At 37.3% G+C, this 10,262-nt stretch overlaps 3 protein-coding genes across 3 annotated transcripts; 2 read left to right on the top strand and 1 right to left on the bottom strand.

The window, feature by feature from the left end:
• The first annotated feature begins 165 nt into the window (after positions 1-165).
• LOC124437167 (39S ribosomal protein L38, mitochondrial-like) lies at positions 166-2,710 on the top strand. The gene is given in 9 exon segments (XM_046987175.1): positions 166-317; positions 458-585; positions 1,605-1,798; positions 1,870-1,942; positions 2,031-2,076; positions 2,159-2,208; positions 2,211-2,316; positions 2,400-2,527; positions 2,601-2,710. Coding segments are annotated over 8 exon segments (777 nt in total). The 5' UTR covers positions 166-317; positions 458-515.
• A 162-nt stretch (positions 2,711-2,872) lies between these two features.
• On the bottom strand, positions 2,873-7,032 carry LOC124436470 (DENN domain-containing protein 11-like). The gene is made up of 8 exons (XM_046986399.1): positions 6,495-7,032; positions 6,204-6,303; positions 5,769-5,930; positions 5,416-5,551; positions 5,057-5,195; positions 4,682-4,807; positions 3,955-4,102; positions 2,873-3,609 (listed from the first exon to the last, which is right to left on the bottom strand). Exons 1-8 carry the CDS (start codon positions 6,694-6,696, stop codon positions 3,354-3,356), a joined length of 1,269 nt encoding a protein of 422 aa, XP_046842355.1. The 5' UTR covers positions 6,697-7,032; the 3' UTR covers positions 2,873-3,353.
• A 115-nt stretch (positions 7,033-7,147) lies between these two features.
• On the top strand, positions 7,148-10,233 carry LOC124436468 (selenocysteine lyase-like). Its single transcript, XM_046986397.1, has 4 exons — positions 7,148-7,767; positions 8,165-8,354; positions 8,537-8,715; positions 9,653-10,233. Exons 1-4 carry the CDS (start codon positions 7,243-7,245, stop codon positions 10,040-10,042), a joined length of 1,284 nt encoding a protein of 427 aa, XP_046842353.1. The 5' UTR covers positions 7,148-7,242; the 3' UTR covers positions 10,043-10,233.
• Positions 10,234-10,262: the final 29 nt, after the last annotated feature.

Here is a 10,262-nt window from a genome sequence, read left to right as displayed (position 1 = left end):
GCAAAATTTATTTAGGAACATCTTTAACGGTTGATCACATTATGTAAAAATAACAGAGTTTTCGATAGTGGGTAGAACATCTTCAGTAAGCCATTTAGTTATTTTTGAATTTTTAATGAAGGCACTGCGAAGAGTAGAAAAGCGCAAATCTTATTTTAGTGAATCCAAATAAGTTTTGAGTTTTGAGATTCAATTCAAGATGGCCGCCAATATACGAAAGTTTTTGTGTCGTTGTATTATAAGTAAATGTTTCGAAAGGACTGTCAGTGATAACTTTTGTGGACGTTGGTTACGTTTTAATAGCACATCAGTATCGAGTAAGTGAGACAGAAGTGTTTTGTCCACCACTTTTTCTTCTAGTATTTGTGACCTCTACATCATTCACCGACCATAAATTCATCTAATCATCTTTTTGTTCATAATACACTTCTTTCGTAATTTTGTCCGTTGTATTTAGGATATAATGGAGAAAAGAAAATTAGGATAGACCGCAGAAGAGAAAAATTTTACGCCAAATGAAAGCAGAGATATTAGAAAAGAACATTTCAAATCCTGAAATGGAAAAGTCGGCAAGATCTAGAAAATGTAAGAAAGCAAGATGGCAAACGTGAATTTACATTATTGCGTTGTCAATGTTCGTCCTATTCATTTAAGTGTATTTCCGTAGCCTTGCTTGTGATTCAAGCTTCGTGAATCGTATGTCAGCCGGAGTGTATAACAGTGTGCGAATTAATTCAGAAATAACGATGTGCAATTTTTGACAAAAGTGTTTCTTTAGAGGCATTATCAAATCGATATTACGTTAATTATTATATAGCGCTAATTGCTAATATAATATTTTTAAACGTGAACAAATTCATATGATTTACGACAGTGTTTCTCGTTAAAACCGCTGAGTTTTGCACATCGTTTGAAAAAGTGATGTGCAATTGTTTTCATTTTAGCTAAAACGACGTGCAAATTGCACATTGCACACCGTTAATTCGCACACTGGTGTACAACGTGCAGTCAAAACAGAGTATATGAAGAGTTATGAAAATCTTGGCGCATGCGTAATTGGCGCACGATCGTCCATGTTAACATACTCTAAATTCTTTGCTGACGGTACAAAGTTGTGCACAAGTAAAACAAATTAGCAATACATCATCGTAAGGGGGAACTGTATGATGCAAAATAGTGCATACCGATGTAAAAGTAAAATTTTCCATGCAATTTTTCATCAAATGTTTACAATGCGAGGAACGAAAAGTTCAAAATTGCTTACATGCATAAAATACTCTAATGACCCAAAGTAGGGAAATCTGCCATGACCAGGTAATGCAATGGATATTCTGTGGGAAAGTTATTTCCTTGGCACACATCAGCCCGGTATGCCAAATGACAAAACTCCAGCAATAACGATTCGTGAGATGCCGTTGCTATTCAAGTCAGCAGAGCCGTTACTCTATCATCCAACTGATTTGTCCCAAACTATTAATAATCAACATATATTTCAGTGTGAAAGATTGTTACATGCAGTGCGGTGTTTTGAAATTAAATGAAGATATGATCTTCGCACTTTGCTGGACAATTTGCTGATCATATCTTCATTTAATATATTTTAGTGTTGATACCATTAAACGATGTAAGAAAAGAATGGATGTCAAAACATTACCCTGATCAAGTGCAAACCATGGCATCCTATTATGGAGTCTTCGATCACATGCTCGAGGGAAAGTGCTTTAGACCTTCGGTTGTCATGGATGTGAACTACAACAAAGATGAAGTACATTATGGAAATTTTCTACAACCTGAGAAGGTTCCACTGTTTAAGTTGAAAGTCATCAAATCGAAAATACAACTACATACTTCAATTACATTTCTATGCAGGCAACGTGCGAACCAGATGTGTCTTTTCAACCAGTTGACGACTCTTTAACAACCTTGTTGATGTTAAATTTAGGTGGGTTTCCTTGAACATTAGACACTGCTGTAGAAACTTCGTTGATTTGATTCCTATTCAAGAACATGTAATTTTTACATTTGAACAGATGGTAATATTTTCTCAAAGGATATTGAAGTACTTCATTGGATGGTGTAAGTTCAATAAGTGCCCTTTTCTTGTGTAACCCTAACACACCCACTTATGCCCGCTTTCTCAATTTCCACTGCATTTTCAGGGCAATATTCCCAATGGAGAAATCAAGCAAGGCGAAGTTGTTAGTCAGTACACCCCTGTCCAATGAAAGGCACTGGATACCATAGGTTCGTGTTCTGTTTACTCAGCCAAAATGACTACCTTAATTATGAAACCATGTCCGCGGAATTGTTTTCCAGGTAAAATTGGTGTTGCTAACGTGTTTCAAATATTATCTGATTTCGACAAGAGGTGACCATTTCTTGCTAATTCATTCATCCAGATGTTTGAGTCGGAGGTCGTTTAAAACATCCTCCTTCGTCGAAGATTACGATTTGGATCCAATTGGGTTGTCGTTCTTTCAGGCGTCATGGGACGAGTCCGTTTCAAATACATTCACGGAAATTTTAGGTGATCTTCATGAATAAACTAATTTTCAAGTGGTCCAATTGCATTTCCTAATTAGTATCTTGGGCTTTTCTAGGCATGCGCGAACCTTTGTATGAAAGCGACGTTCTTAACTCCGAATCAGAAGAAACGTGTGGGTCGCCGAACGCTTTGTCGTGGTTTCATCATGGTGGTGGTCGGTGGTGACGTCATGTGTGACGTCACGACCGTGCTCTTCCCTAAGATATGTGGATACATTTGTGTCCTATATGATTTACAATTAACGTAACATTTATCCTTATTTCTAGTAAAATTTGAAATTATTTGAAATATCTTTCATTTAAACATGTAAAATATAAACAGCGGATATTTAGAAGCTATTTCTATCGCCGTAAGCGAACTCTTCTTTATAATTTGTTCTTCGCGAAAAATAATCTTTACATAATTATTCCCTCGCATATATAAACGACATTTAAAATATTTTTCCGTAACGCACAGTGGAGAAAACTAACAACGTCACTTACATACCAACAAAACACCATGAATAACAGATAGCTGACTAGTTCTCATATTTTTAAAAAGTACATTATACATAACTTTATGTGTTGACCTAAACTAAGTTAGGTGACAGGCAACCACTGTGCTATTTACTAAATACGTTAAAGGAACGCGATTGGCCAATTTGCTCCAATCTTAATGATTGTGGTGAGCTCGCATTTAACGTTATGGCTACGGGCAACACCTCTCACACAGTGCTCTCACATATGCAAAAATGTTGAATCGGATGCTTTATCAAGCTCCATAATTTTAAACACCTAAGCTCCGGTGAAAGCTATCTATTTGCTATATACTACATAACAGAACAACACGAATCCTTTTCTAACTGAACGTCGACACCATGAAGCTCAATCAGCTGTTCAAGAAAGGTTAGATCATTTTTAGGGTGCATTCCCATCTTGCGAATGGCGTCAAAGGCCAAACGTTTGTCCCTTGTCGATGCGGCGTCTATTATAGCTTGGAAAATACTGTTGTTTAAGTCTGAAAAAAATTTTGCATACATTTTTTCATCATCGATGCATTCGCCATCACTGATTAACTGATTGGATCTATAAAAACAAATGACAAATTTATTGATGAACAATGAAATTCCATCATATTCTTAGGATAACAGGTGTATAGCCTGCAAAAACACGTTTCTCGATAGTGATAGGCAAAGTTTTAAAGAATATTTGCTGCCAAACCAAAAACCTAAAAGAGTCCTATTGAACCGGCTTGATTTTGAAAAGCAAGTGGGATTCAACAAGTTCATTGTCAAAAAGCGCCGTTTGCTTGGTGTTTTTGAGGAGTTTGAAAAAACCTCTCCGTTCAGATATAAGCATATATTTCACTTTGCTGTGTAAGATTGTGAACTTGTGGAGTGTATACCTAGGTGAAAGCAAGAAAAATCATACCGATACTCAAGCAATCGCTTATATCTGTCTTTATCACAGCTGTTAACGTGTTGTATTGACGATAGATACGATTTCGATTTGATATTTTGATTATTCACGTAGACATCGTACAACTCTTCTTTAGTTTCGAATATCTTTTCGGTCGTACCTGCATAAAACATTACAGTGACATTCAGCAAAGGATGGAACTCGTCTTCAAAAAAACGCTTATACAAAAGCATTGTCCCAGAATGCAACCTGCTCATGCATTACGTCACCGTTCATTCACCTTGCTTTTATTAAAGTGACATTATAACATTAAAGTGACATTTATTACATTAAAGTGACATTTATTACATTAAAGTGACATTCAGCAAAGGATGGAGCTCGTCTTCAAAAAACGCTTATACAAAAGCATTGTCCCAGAATGCAACCTGCTCATGCATTACGTCACCGTTCATTCACCTTGCTTTTATAGTTTATAAATTATCACTATCAAGTAAGGCTCTGAAAATGCATTATTGCATCAGTACACTTTGACTTATTCTTGGGAAACGAAATCTCATCGAAAACATGAAGTAAAAACAACCATCAATTTATAACAAGAAACCAAAGCCGTTTTGATTTCATTACAAGAAGACTAACATTAGATGATATAAAAGAAAACAGTGCTTACTACAAAACATAAATGTAGTCGAGTGTATTGAACAATTCACACGCAGAATGACTAGAATTGAAAAGAACTTACAAGCGATGTATTTGTGTTCGCTTTCCAATTGAGGAATATCGAAGATGTTTGTAAAGAACAATGGATTCGTCCCAGTCTCTAACGAAGGGGAGACGGAATGGTTTCCGAGTAGGCAAGCACAGTAAACTACAAACGGTAGAGGAACAAAAATTTCACTTAAAAAAACTTGGTTGAACCTCCACATTACTACATCTTCTACACGCATGACTTGTGGGCAATGACGTAAATTCAAACGCGAATAGGAGAAGTTGAGTCTCGGCACTTTTCTTCCACGATAAAGAGCCATTGATTGAAGTGCACCCTACTTCTCCAGTCGGTCCAATTACGTTCGACTTTAGTCAACGCTCGGCCAATCAACGCTCGTGTTATATTTACCTCTATAACAGGAGATTCCGACTGGCGGTGGTGAAAAGAATAATATGCGACGGTGAAGCAAGATAAATTTCCATATAACGAATATCTTTTCACCAAACAAATTCAAGAATTGTGAAAAACAACCGGCAGGATGCGTTATCTATGACAAAACAAAACGAACCAATCAACATATGTCTTTCCATAGCATTAATGACTGCATGAAAAGTGTTGACATTACTGCTTGGATAGCATAATCTATGTTAGAAAAAAAATTTTAAATTTCGAAGAACATAAAACTAATAAGTATTGTAGCAGAAATTTAGTCACGAAAAATATTTTTCAGTTTGATATCCACGTAGTAACTTTTCTGTCTCACTGACCTGCAAGAATGGAAGATCTTCTACACCGAATATCTTTTCAGGAGAATGCAACCAATTGTTCTTCACTTTGCAAATTCGAAACTTATGAAAGTATTTGACGAGATTGTCATATGATCCAGGATTATCAAGTTGATGGCTAACGAGACAAAGCAAGAAATTTCATTTGCCTGTACATATATGCACCTCTGGCAAATATCAACACGACAGAGTGCTCAATAAAGATTTGATAAATTGTATAAATATATTGCTATCATTGTTATTAAGCTTCGTCTTTAAAGATATTCAGTACTTACTTTTTCTGATAATGTTATCATACATAGGAACATTTATCTATAGCCTACATATTTCTTTACCTTACTTCATCCTCGAGGAACTCCATATGTGAGTGGAGTGATGTGTAATTTGAACAGATAATGCCAACAGATTTCATTCTTGCACCACGTTCATCCTCATTATCAACATTTATCCGTTGATAACAGCTTAGGCCAAACTCATTGGACTCATGCCTGAAGTAACTGCAACACAGAGAAACACAATCGAAGAGAAAAATCAGGAACAGGCTTCAGGCATCAAGTACGATAAAGATCAAAATTAGAGAACCTATTGAGTCTATTGTGTGGAAATTAAAGAAATTGTAGAATTGAGGAAAGAAATAGTTGGGATGTTGTGTGCTGTAAGTAGATTAGTTATGTGCTGACTTTGTCTTTAGTCTATGGCTGACAATCTATACAAAAGTGGTTAATTATTCAAATGTAATTATAAATATAATTCAGCTAGTTTATTCTCACACAAAATCTTTGAATATCGTATGCGATCCGCTTGCCAGAGCTTTGAATTCCACTCCAATAAGTGTGGCTGATTCAGGATACTTCCACTCGATTGTGTTGCCTAGGATGAAGAATCACAATGCACCTTCAAATATGGAAACTTGAGCTTGGGAACGTCGTCAGCACAATATAACAACATACGTAAGCTAAAACACTTAAAGGCAGTAGTCTTCGGTACATTATAAAGTTTTTCTAAAGTGTTGCTTTTAAGATCAAATCCAATGGTGCGGCTGAAATTGTCAAATAACTAACCTTTTCTAGTGTCAAAAGTCACAACAAAAACAGCCAAGATAAATTGTTGGTGATCACGTTCTTTTTGTGTGACTGCGCCATAATTAAACAGCTCTTGTCCAGCAGATTCACGTTGACAATTCTCTTCTGCGTGAAAATATGTCGATTCGGGTATTTCTTCGTTGGAAACTAGACCCTTTAAATCATCATCCTCCGTAGCCATATTGCATTACAATGATTTAAATGACCTAACGTCAACACGCCCCGGAAATAATATTTCTGTCAATGAAAATTGAAAGAAGCCATAAAAACCTCTTCAAGAATTATTATTTGAAATGAATTGTTTTTAGGAAATAAGCAAACGTCCATTCATGAATAGGGAAGATCGATGACTTATGTTCTTTTCATGTTTTTCTTCATAGTTTTTTGCTCCAGACGTTGAGTCATTGAGGTAAAATCCTTTATCATTAATACATTATTTTATATCTAACTTTCTTCAATGACCGCAAAGCCGATTTCAATATGAGTAGTCGAGACAAAGTTATATCTTCAGAAAATAATGAAAGAATGAACAATATGGTAAATTCCAACGGTAAATTCCCAGAAATTCTTGAGTTGCCAAGCGACAATTGGTGAATGAAACTATTTCAGTTAGAAAACCCACAATGCATTGCAACATTGCTCCTGAAAATGGCGTCAGGCTTTAGAAATAAAAGAATTATGTAAGTTGGCATGTCATGTTCGAGTAATAATCTCCGTTACGTTTGAAATGGCCGCTGCTTCTAATATAGAGAAGACCGTCTATTTAGACTACAACGCAACAACTCCTCTAGCTCCTAGCGTTTTGCAAATTATACACGAAACGTTACGCGATGCATGGGGCAATCCAAGCAGTTCCCATTTTGCTGGAAAGCAAGCAAAAGAAATCATAAATGTGGCGAGAAATAGAGTGGCGACAATGATTGGTGCGTCGAACCACAATATCGTATTCACATCGGGCGGTACTGAAGCAAATAATATGGTATTTTTTAGTGCAATGAAACATTATAACAACTGCTGCGACAAAAAAGGCGGCGAAAAGGCGCTACCGCATTTCATCACGTCGAATATCGAACACGATTCTGTGATCCTTGCCATCGAAAATATGGTAAAGGAAGGTTTGTGTGAGAGAAGCATTGTGGGAATGTCACCATCTACGGGAATGGTGGATGTTGAGCAGATCTTTAATGAAATTCGACCAAACACGTGTCTCATATCTGTCATGATGGCCAATAACGAATCGGGTGTTATACAGGTTATTCTTATATAATTGGTCATTCTTCTTAAAAAGATTCACTTAGTGTTTTCTGTCCAGTTATGGCTTAGCAAACTATATATAAACTATGTATACTTAGGACTGCAGGTATTTTACATGTTTTGTTCTCAAGGCAAGCAAACCTCTAGCTTGGCTTCTGAAGAATAGTGACTAGGGATGCATGGGGCAGAAAGCAAATTCTCGTAATAAATGTTAAAGCCCTGCACCTGCAGAATGCTTTCAAAAGAGCCATCAAATACAAGAATTATGTATGAAAAAGGAATATTTATTAAAAAATATTTATTTACAACGTTTGATCTTGATTCTCAAGACATCGTCAGACACTATTATACGGGCTTTAAAATGAATTCCAAGAAAGATATCATTATGATTTCAGCCAATAAAGGAGATCGTTTCCCGAATCAGAAGTTTGAAACATTCCCAAGATCTTGCTGACTGCAATGCAACGAAGATATTCATTCATACAGACGCAGCGCAGGCCATTGGGAAAATTAAAGTGGACGTTTCTGAACTTGGAGTTGATTACCTTACAATTGTAGGGCACAAATTTTACGCCCCTCGAATAGGTAAAAAAGCATGGCGCGATGCATGGTTTGAAGCGCTGATTGATTTGATATTTACCACTGTCTTTAAAGGCTAGTTTTATGACCATACGATCATAAGGGTACTTTGTTCTCACTGTCCACGAGCTAAAAGTATATTTCACCATTTAAGCTATCGTTTCCAACTCGTCAATTGTTGTTGCTAGGTGCATTGTTCGTGAAGGCACCGTCCGAAGACACGCCACTTTTTCCAATGTTATTTGGCGGAGGCCAGGAGCGTAATTTTCGTCCTGGCACGGAGAACACCGGAATGATAGCTGGTCTCGGTGAAGCTGCCCAACTTGTCATAGATAACCTCGAAGCTTACCATAAACACATGAAAGAGGTATGAAAAAATTTTAGGCAAATCTCTCTTGTACAGTGTGTAAAAATTACGTGGCCGTTATCCTAAACCAGAGGTGGGCAACATACGGCCCGCGGGCCGGGTCCGGCCCCTGAAGGGATTTTGACTGGCCCGCCGACTGTATCCGACCATTGAATATTGAATATTATTCATGTAATAATCCGGCCCACCAATAACTTCATGTTCCTAAATCTGGCCCGCCGACTGGAGAAGTTGCCCACCCCCCTCCTAAACTGTGCTCATATGTACGGTGTGATATTATGATGATGATAGTTAAGAGCTTTCAGCAATCGTTTGAAACAAAGTATAAGAGGTTTTTACTGTCTACTCTTCTTTAAGAGGTTGGTACAGGGGCGGATTACTCACTAGGCTAAAATACAGGCACGGCTTTCGAAGGGCCCGTTGCATCTGCACATAATTAGTTTTTAGTTTTTGCCATTCTGGACAAGTTAAATGCTCTTAATTTAGACTATTTATGCTGTTAAGAACCGTACTATAGTACTGTTCAAATGCACGATGCTCAGAACTCGTGAAGTTGTGGGTTTTCCCAGCGACAACTGTAAATTTATTCCTTATTGTTGATACTATGAGTTACAAAAACAACCTGGGAAATGTAAAGGCAACGCAGCGTAAGGACCGCAAATGTCATCAAAAAATTGAACATAGTTGGAGGAATACATATCCGACTTAAAGTCCAACAAGTTTGTCTCAGATGTTTGTAAATGTAGATCGTCCAGGTTGGTATAGTCCTGAGATGGACTGTTTTTGTTGTTGTTGACTGACGTTTCGACAACCTTAGCGGTAGTTATCTTCAGAGTCAAAAAGTTTGTCTTAGCCTATAGGCTCCGTAACTCGTAATCGGCCACTTGGTTTGTTGTCATCGACGGAGAACCCACTAGATATTATCTCTTCTCCTTAGGTTCGTGAATATCTGGAGAAACGGCTTTTACAAGTGTTTCCGAATCAGATTCATTTTAATGGAAAATTCAACGACGTCGATGGAAGAATTCCGAACACATGCAACTTTTCCATTCTCGGCTCCCAACTTCACGGTCATCGCATTTTATCGCGGCTAAAAAAGACGCAGATCAGCTTAGGCGCCGCATGTCACTCTGATAAGGTGTTTGCCCCTTCTAAAATCCTTCTCGCTATGGGCATCAGTTACGACATTGCCAGTAATGCTTTGCGCGCTAGCGTTGGCAGAGAGACAACTTTCAGTGATGTTGATTGTGTAGTTGATGATCTTTTTCAGGCCGTAGTTGAACTCAAAAAATGCTGGAGAAGAATAGTGGTAATAATCCGAGATTGATCCCAATCTAATCTGTAATTAATAAGTCGCCCATTTTCTTGTGCTATAAGATTAAGGGTTAGGATTTGGGCTAAGCGTATTTGTAGAACTCGGAAATAGATGCGACTTAATCCCTTATGTAAATTTAGGATTGTACCGCCGTATAATTTACCAATGTAAAACGGTTTTATAATAAAATTTATAACTGCTAATTGATTCCGGGGGGAGTGAAAAACTGACG

This window comes from Xenia sp. Carnegie-2017, unplaced genomic scaffold (genome assembly GCF_021976095.1).
Source record: "Xenia sp. Carnegie-2017 unplaced genomic scaffold, XeniaSp_v1 HiC_scaffold_16, whole genome shotgun sequence".
Classification (NCBI taxonomy): domain Eukaryota; kingdom Metazoa; phylum Cnidaria; class Anthozoa; order Malacalcyonacea; family Xeniidae; genus Xenia; species Xenia sp. Carnegie-2017.
This window is presented reverse-complemented; position numbering and strand designations above follow the sequence as displayed.